This window comes from Mustela lutreola, chromosome 7, assembly GCF_030435805.1.
Source record: "Mustela lutreola isolate mMusLut2 chromosome 7, mMusLut2.pri, whole genome shotgun sequence".
Classification (NCBI taxonomy): domain Eukaryota; kingdom Metazoa; phylum Chordata; class Mammalia; order Carnivora; family Mustelidae; genus Mustela; species Mustela lutreola.
This window is the reverse complement of record NC_081296.1, coordinates 5,090,109-5,105,432: the sequence shown is the minus strand read 5'-3', so window position 1 is coordinate 5,105,432 and position 15,324 is coordinate 5,090,109. Positions and strand designations below refer to the sequence as shown.

Here is a 15,324-nt window from a genome sequence, read left to right as displayed (position 1 = left end):
GCCTCTACTTCCACAGACTGGCCTGTCCCCTCCCTGCTGCACCCAGAACCCACCCTGAACCCGACCCTGACTGTACACCCCGCCTAGTTCTCACCTCCGACTTGGATGCTGGACTGCGCGGCCCGTGCCGGCTCCTTCCCTCCAAACCACACACGGCTGTCCCCACCGGGTTCCGGCACAGGCACCGTCCCCAGGCGCAGCCCCATCCACATCCAGCTCTCCGCTCCCTAGGACACGGTTCAGTACCAGTGTCCCCGGGAACCAGGTCCCCGGCTCCCCGGACCCCTCCCTCCAGCTCCCCTCGGCCGATGCCTCTAAGTGCCCAGTGGCCACCGTCAGACCCCCTCTCACGTGTCAGAAAGAACGGAGCCCCAATGTCACAGACCTCCCCTGCTCGGCTTCCTGGTCCTCCGCCGGGGCTCCGAGCAGCATGTGGCCTGCCCTGTTGTCCGAGGAGGTCGGCATGACCTCCCAGATGGGGCCGCCCCGCTGCCCGGAGGGACACGTGACCGCCTAAATGACAGTGACCCCAAGGAAGCCGGGGCTGGCCCAGGGGAAGCCAGCAGACTATTTCTCAGCCTGATGTGTAACGATTAACCTGGATGCCTCTATGCCCTGGGTATTTAAATGCACCAAAGAATCAATTTCCTTGGTCAACCAACCCACTCGTTTTTAAATGTTCGCTGGCTTCAACATTTACTTTTGGACTCGGAGAATGATAGAGTCAGATAATACACCAATTCATGGCGTTTAGGATGTTTGGGCATCGATTTTAGGGACAAATTGGGTCTCCTGAGCCCACTCAGAAAAGGCAAAACACAGACTGATAAGCCCAAATCTCATGGAAAATCCCTGAGATGCTCTCCATCGTCTGTGGCAAGTCCAGAAACCACAATACCTGCTTCATTATTAACCTGCTGATGGGGAGGGTCCGGCCCCTCACTCACCTTACCCTGAAGACCTCCCGTCTTACTGTCTTACGGATGTGGAAATGGAGCCTCAGAGAGGTGAGTGGGGGGCTCGCTTGGGCCCCAGAACTGAGAAAGGATGGGAGCGACACACCCAGGGAAGGGGAGTTCTGTAAAGACAGAGAAAGGGCCTGTTTGGTGCTCGATCAAGAACGAAACGGGTCGGTGACTGCATCGGGACAGGGGACCTTCTCCCAGGTCCCCAGCTGGGGAGGTGGCGATTCGTGGAACCCACCGCGAGCCCGAGAGCGCAGTCACGGAACTGCGGAAGTCAGAGCTGGCAGGGCTCAGGGACGCGCTGATCTGTGCGGTTTGCAAACTTTCAGGGGGGGCAGGTCCCCTGCTCTCAAATGTCTCACAGGGAACTTTAGATAAGACAGTGGATGAGGGTGACATTGCTCTCTCTGAAGGGGGGTGACGGTTGGTATCTCTCCCGTATCACGCCTCGGCAGCCCCCCGAATTCAGCCGAGCACGTCCAGAAACCTCTGTCCCGAAGCCCGGCTCTGGTCCGCACACAGACCTGCCGCGGTCTAGGGGGGAAAACAACGTGCCCAGAGACAAACCATCACGGGAACCAGAGGGTCCCCAAGGCCACCCACTCCGGCCACTCCTTGCTCCCAAGGCCCATGTCGGCCCCACTCGGTGACCAGTCTGCTGGATGCTGAGACCAGAGAGAAGCCCGAGGGTGCCCGGGTCGGTCCGTTCGCAGTCTCCTCAAGCACGCGATCTCCCCCCGGGTCGCAGAGACAGGGGGGCTGCAAAACGGTTTTTACCGACCTTTTGTGCGCCTTGTGCTTTTGAAAGCACATCCCGAAGGCTCTTCTCACGTCCTGCGCCTGTAAGTTATCAGGAAGTCTCTTCTGCAGACTCAGCGTATGGAGTCTCGTTTGATGCTTGAAGTTTCTATCGTTTTAATGCAAAATCTTGCATTGCTTATGTGTGTGTTACATTACATGTCTACACACACATGGAGACACACTTACATACACACATGTGTATTCACACACATACACACGCACATTTATCATCCCGTGCCCACGGCTCACACAACGTCGTCTCTGTGAGTCCCCAAGGGGAACCAGCAGCAAGCACAGGTCACAGGGAAGGTCTGGCGTCTGGAAGTCCGTTGGAGATGACCAGTACTTCCCCAGCAGATCCCAGCACGGAGCCAGGCGCTGCGGGCACCAGCGGCAGGCACTCCTGTGCCCGCCCTCCAGCAACCCTCTCTACTGCTCTCCCGCAGGACGAGGAGCCTCCCCGTGGCAGCCACCACTCAGGAGGCCATCCAGAGGGTCCCTCCGTCTGCCCCCGGGGTCCCACCTTACTCTTCTCCAACCTCCTCCCGACTCCAGACTGACCTCGCAGAGACAGAGCTCAGTGGCCCCTAGGCCTCAAGCCCCCTGGATGACAGACACCGCTGTCCGCTGCACAGATAGCATGTCACAGGACGGGAGAACTATCTAGGCTGGGCCTGGACAGTGCATGTCGGAGAGGTTACACACCAGTGGCTGTGACCGACGATGGGGATGGTGGGGACCGTGGTGGGGACGGCCGTGTCGTGCGGAGCATTTCCTCTGTGCCAGAACGGTACCCGTCGCTTCCTACACCTCACCTCCCTCAATCCAGACCGGCGCGGTGAGGACCACATGGCAGAACGCCTCCATCAGAGCTCGCTTATTCCTCCCACTTGGACAGGAAGGCGGGGGAGGAACAGACAAGCTCCCAGCAGGAGCTGGTGGCCGCTCTCCGGCTGGCCGGCGGACCGTGGGGGTTCGGCCGGGCCATCTGTCGTGGCCCAGGGAGCAAGCAGGACAGCGACCCCAGCACCAGCCCATGCAAGAGCACAGGACGCATGGGGAGACTCGGAGAGCGGGCACAGGAATGACTTGGGACCCAGGACCAGCGCAAAACTGATGGTAAGGCCCGGGGCGTCATGGCATCACTCGCCCTTGGAGGAGGGAGAGGTAATGAGCCCGCCACTTGGAGGATGAACGGTTCTGCTCCTCACGTTGGTCTGGTCCCGGGTGGAGAGCGTCCCCGGGGGCCCCAGCTAGGGAGAGCTGGAGGAGTCAGAGGCTGGGTGGGCACGCTGAAGGGAGTCTGATGGAGGAGGCCCAGCCAGGGGGTCAAAGGGCGACTGTGTGAGCCCCACCTCTCCATGGGGAACTTCTCCTGCTTGCAGGGACCTGACCTGAAAGAGGCCACCGACGCCCCGGTCTCCTCTCCAAGGCAGTTTGGAGTACGGAGAGCTGGCGGCAAAGGTCAGAGCTCGGTTCTCAAGGAAGACCCGAGAGTCAAGTTCGAGGTCCCGGACCGCCGTCCTCAACGCCGTCCCAGCAGCTTCGTCTCCCCCTCCTGTCCTTGTCCTCCGTGAGGATCCCATTTGCAGCTGACGTTCCTCCTGCCCTGCTGAGGAGCAAGGGGAGGCCTCCCATGTGAGCCCCTGGGCTGTGGCCGTCTGTCTGTCTGCTCGCGTGTCCAGCAGCCCCCTCCCCACTCTGGTCTCTGTCTCCAGGCTGCTGGCCATTCACCGTCACCTGCGGAGGTAGAGAGTGCCCAGAGAGCTGACTCCGGTCCTAGGCCACCCGCCCCAGGCCACCGGCCCTGCAAACCTGCCTGAGACCCCCCTGGTGCCAGGTGTCTCGAAGTCAAAGCTCAGACGTCTTCCCGTGATGTCCCCCTTTCTTGAACACATTGAATTTTCGTTCCACAACCAGAAAGAACAACTTTATCCCTTGCCAAGACAGACTCTGCATTCAGCAGACAGCAAGCGAAGGGGCGCGGGGCCGACCTCGGGGCTCTCTAAGGGAGAGTGAGCGGGCGGGGAGGGGCCGGGGTGGCCACAGGGTAGCGGCGCGCGGTGGAGGACGAAGTCTGCCCTTGGCAGCGAGAGGGGCCCAGCGTGGATCGGTGGGCGGGTTCCGAAGGTCGGGGGCGTGGGAAGGGGGCTTGTCTGAGCCCGAGGAACCACGGGGCAGAGACGAAACCAGACGTGTTCAGGATCCGCTGTCAACTCAAGGAGACCATTTCTGAGATGTCCCCTGCTTGCTGTCCCGGCTCCGCTGCTGGCTCCCCGTCACCCAGCCCGGGATCCACTCCCATTCCCCACTCCTACTTCTCCTTGTTCCTACGTTTCGTTCAATCCTGCCGGTATCCATTCCAGACATCGCTCGAGCACACTGACCTCGCTGTTCCCTCTGCCGCTCCCTGGCCTCCCAGGTCCTCCTGCCGTCCAGGGACCCCCAGAGCCGCTTCTTGGCCTTCCTCTGCGTCGCACGGGTCCTCCCCCATAGCTACAGAAATCGGACCTTCGTAGCTGTACCTCGCACTTTTCTGAGATCCCGCACAGACCGTCGGATAAATTCCAAACCCACGAGCAAGGGATGTGAGACCTCCACACTCTGACCCTGTGCCCCCCACAGCCTCACCAGACCCCCTGCCTCAGACCCCCTCCCCCAACTGCACTTCTTGCCTCCAGACTTGTGCCCCGCTCCCCCCCACCCCACCCATTTACTTGGCTCATCTTTGATGTGCCCCTAGGACGCGTCTGAACCCCCCAGCACCCCCCACCCCCACCCTGCCAGTGTGATCTGTGGCCCTTTCTCATGCTCTGGGAGGTCCCCTGTGCACTCCCAGTGCTGTGCTTCCCGCTGTCCTGTGATCATTCCCCTCCCACCCATCCACCCCACTGGGTTGTCAGTATGTCGAGGGCAAGAACCGGGTCTTAGTCCTCTCAGCGTCCCCTGATCCAAACCAGCGGCCGGCCCACTGAGAGAGCTCCAACTTTTCTGAACTACTTAAATAATGGCCTTGGCAACCGAATGAGCAGTTGGCACTTTGGTGACTAAAATCACAAAGGCGAGGGAGAATGGCTGGAAAGGGGAACAGAGGAAGCGTGTGCTTTGGACACGGTTTGGGACCCCCGGGGAGTCCAGCGAGGAGGGATGCCCGCTGGGTGCATGGACCCCAGGACTGGAGCTCAGGACAGAGCCTGGAGCCCGGGACAGCCATCTGACCAGCGTCAACATGTAGAAAGTAGCCAAAGCCAACGGCTCAGATTGAAAATAACCTAGAGAGTGCGGAAAGAGAAATGACAAAGGAGGGACTCTCAGGGAATCCCAGCACATAAGGGACAAGCAATGATGAGATGTACAACCCCAAGGCAGGGGAGACGCTGAAGACACAGATAAAAAAGTCTGAGAAGTTCCCACACAGAAGCCAAGGGGAAGGGAGGGTCCATTTTGCATTTTATTTTCAGCCTCCACTGGCTTTGGGACAGAACAAATAAACCCCAGGAACCCTTTGGCAAACGCGTTTGGCTTCTCATCTTTCTTGGAGGCCCCTGGAGTGAAACAGCTGTCATTTCTAGGGTGCTAAGGCGGCGATGTGGGGGACAGCAGATGGACGGAGCTACACTGAGGAGCCGGTCAGCCATCCAACCCATTTCCCAAACCCAGCGCTCCCCGGGGCAGCCCACGGTCCATTTCCCATAAATCGAAGTCCCTGTTTATTTCACCGGAAATACAGTCCACGTGTTTGTGATTCATCTGCACTTTATGTAACCAAACGCGGGGCTGTCACCGTGTGATGTCCGAGAGACCATGTGAAGCGTCTTTGCAGCCAGATCATGGCCGGCCTGGGGAATGAAAAGGAGGCAAAACTCGGCCAGCCTCCTCCGTCACTGGAGGCGCCCAGCGGGGACTGACTAGGTAGCGCGCCGGAGCAGGGACCTCCCATCTGCCCGTTCTCAGCTCACGCCCACGCCCCACAACCAAGCTGCAGCCCCTGATCCCAAACCAGCCACACCCCCAAGCAGGCGATGGCTATCGCTTCTGTACCTATTGGGTTTCTGCCGTATGTTTAAAGCAGCACCAATTCTGATACTGTAACTCAAGCCAGAACGAAAACCTTCCTCTGCGTTTTCTTGCTACGTCTCTGGTCCCGGACGGTGGGTTTCCAGAGACAGAATTACTGGACTGAAGGGGATAAATATGTTAACTTTTGCGTCTCAGAAAAGCTGCATTAAATTATGCTTTCGCTGAGAGCAAATGAACTTGGCTTTCTTACTGTACCCTTCCCAGCATCGCACCCGACCCACGAAGTAGTTCAGACAAATACAAGGAAGCTATTAAAAGTCGCGTTTTCAAGGACTCTGTTACACAGTACAGGAGCTACTAATAATACAGATACTGTGTTTTTTTTCAATTATGTAGGGATATAAACTCAACGTTTCTCTAAATGGTGAGGTGGGCGTGCTGTATTCTCTAGCGATCCCAAGAGCAATTTGAGAGGGAATGATGAATTAATCCTCAAATCTCGGTATTTTAACCCAAATGAAGTTAGTTTTTTTGTGTTGTTGGGTTTTGTTTTGTTTTTTTCTCATTCCCACAAAGTCTGATACATGTCAGACTCCTCTTCCAGGCAGGTCACAGAGCACAGAGCTGTCCTTTCTGGTGCCTTCGACACCACGACGTAACGCCTCCAGTGCTCCGTGATGGGGACACGACAGGACAGGAGGCTTTCAGGGTCCCGGGCCTGAAGAGACACGTGTCATTTCTACTCAGCACGTGTTGCCTGGAACCCTCCCTCCGACCTGGCACAACACAAGGCAGCTAGGATGGGCACATGGATGCTCCTTGCCTCCTGGCTTCGTCGGAAGCGGGCTTTGGAAGCCGGGTCCTCCGTGGGGGCTGCAGACGCACCTCCCGCCGCCCGCGGGATGGTCGGGGTCTTGGGAAGCCGCAGAATTCACAGGCTCACATAATCACAGGCTTTTTCAGGCAGGATTTATTAATGTTCTTTTGGCAGCACAGCTCTCAAACTCAGTAGTCCGCTTCACGTCCAGAAACCACACCCGCTGTTCTTTCCTTCCAGACTGACTTCCCAGATGTGCTTCATGTCTTCCCTTCACGCCCGGAGCCTCTGTCCCTCCGCGTCCTGGCGGCCGACTTCAGACAACCTGCAGCAGTAGGCGTGACCTTGACCGACCTTGTTCTCAGCTCTGCTCTGCGACGCTCTAGCCAGAGGGGAGCCCCACACAGTGTCCAAGCCAAGCCTCCCGTCTCCGCTCTGTCGGGATTCTGTGCCTGGGACTGGGCACCCTGCCAGGCGCCGCACCCTCAATCTGACATTCGTCTCTGGACACTCAACGTCTTCCTGAATCCTATTTCTTGCTTGATCATCTGGAGGCGGTGAATTTTTTTTTTTTTTCCATTTTTCCTCTTTCGATTTTCTCTTGGGAATTAGTCCATTGTGGTTGCTTCTGTCTTTCCTGTTACACCTTGTTAAACGGCCGGTGACAAGCAGCTCACACTCGCGGACTCTGTGTCCCAGCCTCTTCCCCCGGGGGCGGCAAACTCCTCGGGAGCCCAGGTGCTTTCCAGCTCATCACAGCCGACTAGCCTTGCCGGTATTTCACCAGTGCGCAACAGGGGCTGCTGGTCTCCTGGCGGACGGGTCAGCGCCTGTACTCCTGGTGTTTGTCCCGACAGCGCCTTACTCCTACTACCGATTTCTACCTTAGTCAGAAGGAGCTGGGGTATATCACCATCCCAGATTGACCTCACAAGTCAGGAGCTTAGCCGCACAGGTCCCTCGCTTGCTCCCGTCAAGTCTGCCCTGAGTCCCTGTGGCATTCCACGGCATCTAAAACACACGTTAGGGAAACACACTGAAAATTAATGATATGTACTTTGTTGTCCTCAATTTTCCACATCGAGTATTTATCACTTGGTGATCAGAGAACAATAAACGTTCACATCAACGGACAGGTCAGCTGGTTGCAGGATATGGTTCTTGTATTTGTTTTTGTTTTTGTAAGATTTTATTTATTTATTTTTTATTTGGAGGGGCAGAGGGAGAGGAGAGAGAGAGACCCCCACGCAGACGCCCCACTGAGTGCAGAATCCAACGTGGGGCTCGACCCCACAACCCTGAGATCATGCCCTGAGCTGAAACCCAGGCACCCCAGGATATGGTTATTACGAAGTGAACTGACTTTAGCCTTGGCGATCTGTACTCCCCGTACGGACCTTCCACGACGCTCTCTCACGGTTCCACATACCGTACAGCCGGTGCCCTCGGGGCGAGCCTTTCCCGGGTGACGTCTTCCTCAGTCCCCAAGCATCTGAGAGACCCCCCCATCCCGCTCTGCGTCACTGCTGTTTACGCAATGCTGACATTTGGAGATGATAGTAACGTTCTAAAAATACATCCGTGTGCTTTCCTCCCTTGGATTTTTGTTTCCATTGTTTCTAGGCAGCCAGAGGCTCGCACCTGTCTGGGAGGGAGCAAAGTCAAACGGCCAGGAGCGTGGGCAGAGCTAGTCACCCCGCGTGTGACGTGTCCCATTGGACACTGGGGTGTCCTGCAGTCCCGTAAGCCAGATTTGCTGCAAGAAAGGGAATTCTGGACTGGTTTTTCTCCCCTACTTCTCCCTGGCTTGGCGGCAAAGCACGTTCAGATGCCAATTTCCTTAGTCTAGTCCATAACGTCGAAAGACGACCTCTGGCCCCAGAGGAGATGCTGTGGTCTCAGACGTGCCCCGTGGGGGGAGAGGGCAGAGCGTGGGGAAGTAGGTGAGCAGGAAGTTGCTCTTCTGTCCAGTCCCAGAGGACAACTGATGTGAGGAGATTGGCAAGTCAAGGGAAAGGGGTCAGATAGGTGGGTCCTGAGGTTTAGGGGAGGTGAGGGACATGCTTCTGCCCAGTTCGTGCTGGGCTCTTCACAGGGAAGTGACAACCCACACAGGGAAACCACATCACAGGGAACGGAGCTGCCTCCGGGCTAGGGACTGGCCCTTCGGTTACACAGTCATGAGCAGCGTCCCCTGCCTTTGCGCCATGTGTGGGATCAGAAGTTCCAACGTCCTGAAAAGGATAAGCTGAAGTTGGCTGAGAGTTTGTCTGGGGAGCTTGGTCAGAGAGTTTCCTGCTTCGGGGACAAAGTCACCCCTACCTAAAGGCCTCAGGCCAGCCACAGCGCTGTCGAGACCGGAGGTGACGCCAGGTCAGCCAGCAAGGACCGTGAAGTCCTGAGCAGGTAGCGGAAAGACCGATTGCGGATCCCTCCGGCCACACGCACCTGTCACCGGGATCCACGGGACGCTGGGGAGACAGCCGGTCACCTGTCTGCAGCCACCAGGTGGGATGGTGATCGGAGAGGGCTCAGCGAGGATCTGACGGGGCTGCCCACGGATCCCAGGACCTGTCTTCTCGCTGCTGCCGGACACACCCAGTGACCCGGTGCACCCCGAATGCCGTTCTCGGGGTAGGGAAAGACAGCAGACTAAGAGATCAACCTTCCCACCTAAAGGAACTCTTGGAATGATTGCATTGGAATAAAAGGCAGGGCTGGATTCTGTCTGATTTGCCACGTCCTGACCACCCCTTTACCGGAGGGCAGGCCTCCAGGAGGAAAATCATAGTGGAAACAGAATACAAGAGTCCTCCACACTGTTCTACTGAGTCAGTGTTCCGACCCGGCCACGGTGGTCCATGTTCCACAAAATCGTGAGCCTTTACCCTCAGGAGCAGCGTATCACTTCGGAGAGCAGGGAGATCCCAGGGAGGGACACTCCTGAAACAGGGAGATCCCGGGGAGGGACAAGGAGGCAGGAAACTCTGAACCCTTGCAGACAGGAGGCAAGGTTGAAGCCGGCATCGGGACCAGGCAAGAGTGCGATGGAAGCCCCCACCGTGGGCGGCCGGCAAGGTGCAGAGCAAGCCATGGGGGGAGCGTCTCCATGAAGAGTCACGTGGGGGGAACGGGAGCTCCCCGCTCCGCCAGGTACACACGCATGTGGCGAGGACACATGCAGATCTAAAAGGGACACATCGGCCACGGTCTGTGCCGCCCCTTGTGTCCCCCACGCCTGTGCCACAGCCAGGGGCTGGAGGAGGGACTGAGATCGTGAACCGCCCTCGACACGGCACCATTTGATCGAAACAGCTATTTTGCTCCAATTCTTCCAACATGTGGATGTCAGTTAGTCCGTCTCCCCGCCCCACATCGACACCGTCCCCTCCAAGGGCTTCCCTTGGAACCCCACGTCCTCAGGAACCTGCGGAAGGGAAGCCTGAAGGCTTGGGGGATTGAGGAAGACGCGGCCTGAAAGAGGACGAAGAGGGCGTGGCGGGAAGGGACCTCCGCTTTCGGAAAAGCGGGACTTGCCCAGGGGTGTCAGGTCAACCCTGAGCAGAGCCAGGAATGAAGACGGTCGCCGGCAGCCCACTCGTCCCAGTACCCGAGGGGCCCGGGCCCGGGGCAGAAGCACGGCAGAGCCCAGACCCCGAGGTGAGTGCGTCAAACTCTCCCAGTGGCTCCTTCCTTGTCGCACACTCAGGGCTGCTGGCCCAGGGCGTAGACCCCCCCAGCCCCCCCCGCAATATGAGGATCCGCCAAACCCCCGGGAGCTGGGTCTGACCCTAACCCCCTCAATGAGCGATGCCTCCCAGGTCCTCCCACGAGCATCCTGCTCGGTCAGTGCACCCCGGCGAGAACCTCCCGGCCCGGGCGGGGTCCCTGCCGACCCCAGAGGATGCATTTGGCCTCTCGACAAATGTGCTGAGCCGTCGCTAAACCCAGACACTGGGCTGCTTGCGAGGGACACTGCCGTGAGGAGCCCACAGGGACCTCTCACCGGACCAGGGGCTTATCCTGGTGTCCATGTGCTGGGGTGCTAGGCAGGGGAGGGGACATTGAGGAGAAAGCCCCCCCTCCCCGGCCGCCTTGATGCTACGAGAGGGAACGGCACTGGGACGGGTCTGCCCTCAGATGGGGCTCGAAGAAGCCACAGCTGCCCCGGGGTGCCAGACAGAGCCATGCCTGAGACAGGATGGGGAGGGCTTTAGAGGGTGTCCCGGAACAGTAAGCAGACCTTGGCAGGAGGAACCCCGAAGCATGGGGACGATCTGGGACTGAGAGGAGGCCTCGGGTTCGGGGGGGCACATTCCCTTCAGCAGGAGAGTCTAGGTAGGACCCCAGGAGTGCGCGGTACCCCAAAGCCTCACCGAACTCCTCAAGACACACCATCACTTGGCCATCCGTCACCTTGGCCATCCGTCAAGGCCAGAGAACCCAGAAGCAGGGTGTCCCTGCAGCGCCCGTCAGGAAGAGACTGTCCCGATGTCCTGAAACCCTTTCCGCCCCCTAAACTGCAACCCCAAAGTTCGGTCAGCACCTTCGGTAAGACAGAGGAGGGTCTGTCTCCCTCCCAGGGTCTGACTGACTGACCCCTGTCTGACTTCCAGGGTCTCCTGCCAGCAGGGAGGCAGGGGCGGGGGCAGGGGGGGCTCCCTCTGCAGCCTGCCAGGGTGTCAAGGGGAAAGTCACGGTGCACCTGCTGGACAGAGTCCGGTTCAAGTGTTCAGCACCGTCGAGTGCCCAAAGGACACTTGCCCTCCACAGGGGGACAGCAGAGCATTCACGCAAGGGTCTGGACAGGATGGAGGGAGACGAATGACCCCATCCCTGGCTCGTTCCGGGTCAGGGCCACGTGGGGAACGGAGGAGAGGCAGGTACGAAGGGGAAGAGGGAGCGAGCATGACAGACTCCGGAGGATGGAGGCAGAGCGGGTGGGGGTGGGGTCACCGAGACGGGGTCTAGAGAGCGAGAATGGGGGTGTGAGGGATAGACCCTATGCCGACGCCCCTAAATCTTCAGACAGCCTTTCCCTCGTGGTGCGGGCTGTCGCATTCTGCCCACGGTCCCTCTGTGTCCCGACCCCAAGCCCTGAGGCTTCCTCCCCACCCGCTCCACGCTGGGGGCCAGGAAGGAGGGAGGCCGGCGGCCGATGCCTGGCGCCGCCCTCCTCAGTGGCAGGTGGGGTGACCGTCTGTGCTCATCCTTCAGGCGTGTGCCTGAGGCTCACCCCGTCTTCCAGGTCCCTTACTGGGATGGGGTCCCCCCCCCCCCCGTGTCCGTCACCCGCTTAACTGGGCCCTTTTCCTGATGTTCCTCCTCCTGCTTCACAGCAGCCCACACGCTCGTGTCACCGAAGCCGCTCGCCCGCCCGTGGTCACCGGGTGTCCTTCAGAGGGGCCCCACGCCTGCGTCCACCCGGGTCGGGCTGGGGGGTCTAACACCGACTGCCTTCCAGCCCAGCCATCTCCCGCGGCCTCTCCTCTGTCACACGTCCCTGACACGTCGCTATGTCCCTTCTGGGGAAGCGGGGAAGGACGTGGAACCGAGAGGCCTCTCTGGGCACCGTCCTGGCTGCCCCCGAGATGAGCTCTCGGTTCGGGGGCTCCCACCAGCCCCCAGCAACCCCGGCGGTGTCGGGGGCAGCGGGGCTGCTCGCAGGGCCTGGCACTCCAGTTCAAGGGTGGTGCCGCTTCCTGCCCGTCTGTTTGGGAGAACATTCAGGAGACATGACCAGATGTTTGGCACAGGTTCAACCGTGCTCACGTCAGCCAACAACAACACAGCACAGAGACATGCAGGGAGGGCGGGAGGGAGGAGACTCCTGCCGGCTGCGGGGACAGCCGAGGAGACTCCGTGCTCCCTCGCCCGGGGGAGGAGCTGTTAGCTGTTCCTGTGCGCCTTGCCCGCTGTGAGCTCGAGCATGGAGCCCACCGTGCCAGGGTCTGGGCTGGAGGCCCGGGCGGGACCGCCTGCTGTGCTGGACAACCAGGCAGGGCCCAGAACCCCAGGGCCGGGCAGCCTGGACGCCCGAGGGAGCCTGGAGAAGCTTCGAGAACTGGGGTCTCTCAGAAAGGGCAGGCCTGGGAGCTAACTACCTGAAATACGGCCTCTGGCCCTCTCACGGACAGACGGGGCATCTCTAAGCTCTGTCCAGCAGACTGGGCACAATCCCAGTCTCGCGGTCTCCAGAACACCCCTGCTGACCCACAGAGCGGGTACTCGCGACGAGCCCCACACACCATCCATCTGGGCTCACGGGGGTGGCCCAGGGCGACGGGCTCCCGGTGTGCCAACTGAGCCTACAGGTGCTCAGAGCTGAGCCTTTTCAGAAGAGGCTGCCTGTGGGCCCGCCATGGGCTCCTGGCAGCTTCCAGTCCTACTGCAAGGCTCCTGCCCCTGATCCCCCCGCCCGGGCCTGGACAGCTGCTGTGCTGGGATGCTCTCCCCGCACCCTCCTCCCAACCATCCAGGGGTGCCCGGCCACAGACACACACGTGCACACGCGCGCACCTGCAGGTGTGGACGTGGACTTGAAGGCACACCCTGGTCGCTCGCCGAGGGCACTGTCGTGGGGGTGGGCTTCCCATTCCCGGCTTACTGGCTCCGTCCCGTCCACGACTACGCCCTGCAGCCTCCCTGCCCGGGAAGCGCCGTGAGTCGGGGTACGGTGCTCTCGCTCTCCCTCTCGCTCTGGATCCAGACCCCCCTGCTGAGTCGCTGGGCATTAGATGAACCTTCCTGCATGCCCGCTTCCTTGCCTGTCAGACTCAGGAGAGGACGGTGCCCCCCTCACCGCTGTGTGTGCGAGCTCGCGTGTTTGCTACGGGAAGGCATGCTTAGAGACGGTCTGGCACCGGGTGTGGGACCCATGCACATCAGCCACATGGACACCGGGGACCCACTCGGGTGCACTCTCCTGCCCTCGGGGAGCTCACCATCGAGCCTGACGGACAGAGATGTCATCTGGAGGCCCAGGCACTGTGGCTGGGGGCCACAGCTCTGCGTGCAGGGCTAAGCGACACGTCCCCCACATGCCATGCAGGGACAGAGCAGCAGCAGCTGAGCCTCAGGTGTCTGCACACCGGGAGGCCCTGCGGATAGGCTTAGCCTCTGTGTTTGGAGAGCTCGTGGTCACGCAGAGGACACGGATACTAACTAGCTCTCATACCATGAGACTGGGCGGCCCTTGAAGCCACAGAGATGCCCACCGGGTGCCCGAGGCTTGGGGGTCAGCACCGTGGCTACGGCTGAAGGCTAGACGCTGCCCGGGAGCCTGAACACATGGCACACGTGGCCTCACTCCAGGAGCTCACGACACAGGTGACTGGGGTGCCCTGTCTTTAGCCCATGGGTCAACGGAGGCTTGACGAAGTGTGGTGACCTCCAGGGTCCCCGTGGAGCTGTCGGGCCCCGAAGGCAGGCCCAGAACCATGACCTGGCCTGCCTGTCTCACCTCATTGCACTTGACCTTCTCAGCAAGGCTAAGCGGAAGTCAATAGCCCCGCAGAGGAAGCCAGGGCTTGGCACCGGAGCTCGGGCAAGGCTGGAAAGGAGCAAAGAGGCCTCGGACGGGCTCAGACATCACGTTGTTGTCACTCCAGGAGGTTTGCGAGCCCAGAATCCCCAGGCCTGGGCCCGGAGTCCAGTGTCCTGGGGAGAACTCCAGCCTTGGGAGGGGATGTCGGCCCCGAGTCCCAGCGGGGCTATGCGGGGCGGGGTGGGGGGGGGGGGGGTGACCCCGTTGGAAAGCAGATGCCCCGTGTGCCGTTGGGAAGGAAATGAACAGATACCCTGGCCACAGCGCTCTCATGGTTTCCACCGACCTCTTAAAATGTGCATTTTTAAAAATGGGAAACTCCCTGGTGTTTTGAAATTTAGCTCAACAGTTGAGCAATTGCTGGGCATGGGCCGGTTTGCGTTTTTTCACATTGACCCCTTGTGGCCACTCGGGGAACTGCAAGACCAGAGCCGGGGAGGGGAAGCGCGGCTCCCCCAGGAAGGGGGGGGCGGCCTCGGGGGCTCCAGCCCGGACTGGCTTCCCTCACCCTCCCACACCTGCCCTCCTTGGTCCATGACCCCCAGAGTCAGGTGTCAGGCTGCCCTGCCGCGTCCTCCCCGCCCCTGGGCTGTGGCCCGTCTCTGCTCTGGGTCCATCTCCCCACCTGTAAGAGGACGGGCGGGAGCCCCAGCGGGCTGCGGTCCCCAGCGGGCTGCGGTCCCCAGCGGCCTTCCCGTCACGGGGGCGAGCACGGCCTCCAGTCCTCACCCGAACATGCCCTGGGATGCCCCGTGGGTGCTCTCGCGCGCCGGAAGCTTCCACACGTGGTCACCCACCTGTGTTTCCTCCCGGGAAGCAGCCGGGCTCTCCACACGCCACATTCCTGTGACGACTCAGTGCACATTGCGTTATCCAATTACGATGGTTCTAAATGGTTCTTGTCACGGATGAAACAGCTGCTGCCCTTTGAAAAAGCTCCAGGTGACCGCAAGAGCTGTTGTGCGAAGTCACGAATGGAGAAAACGCGGATTCTACTAGCTCTGCCTTCGGGGGAAAAAATATGAAGTCGTCTGCCAGACGCCGCAGGAGCACCCGCCAGCCGCGTCCCAGTGCAGGCCTCCGGGACTCTCGCCGACTGTGACTACCGACTCCGAAGTCACCTTTTGCTCCCCCGTACCTCCCGCCCAGGGAAGCCTTCCGCTCTGGTCCTACCA

The 15,324-nt window shown here is 60.1% G+C and overlaps 1 protein-coding gene across 1 annotated transcript; it reads left to right on the top strand.

Annotated features, from left to right (window-relative positions):
• Positions 1–2,489: 2,489 nt before the first annotated feature.
• Positions 2,490–7,928, top strand: LOC131835442 (uncharacterized). The gene is made up of 2 exons (XM_059179737.1): positions 2,490–2,885; positions 6,844–7,928. Exons 1-2 carry the CDS (start codon positions 2,490–2,492, stop codon positions 7,162–7,164), a joined length of 717 nt encoding a protein of 238 aa, XP_059035720.1. The 3' UTR covers positions 7,165–7,928.
• The last annotated feature ends 7,396 nt before the right edge of the window (positions 7,929–15,324 follow it).

Excerpts from the sequence above, each read along its gene's own strand:
- LOC131835442 (XM_059179737.1), top strand. The coding sequence starts at position 2,490 with ATGGGGATGGTGGGGACCGTGGTGGGGACGGCCGTGTCGTGCGGAGCA. Across the intron at positions 2,886-6,843 it reads GGACCAGCGCAAAACTGATG|ACTGACTTCCCAGATGTGCT; the intron begins GTAAGGCCCGGG and ends CTTTCCTTCCAG.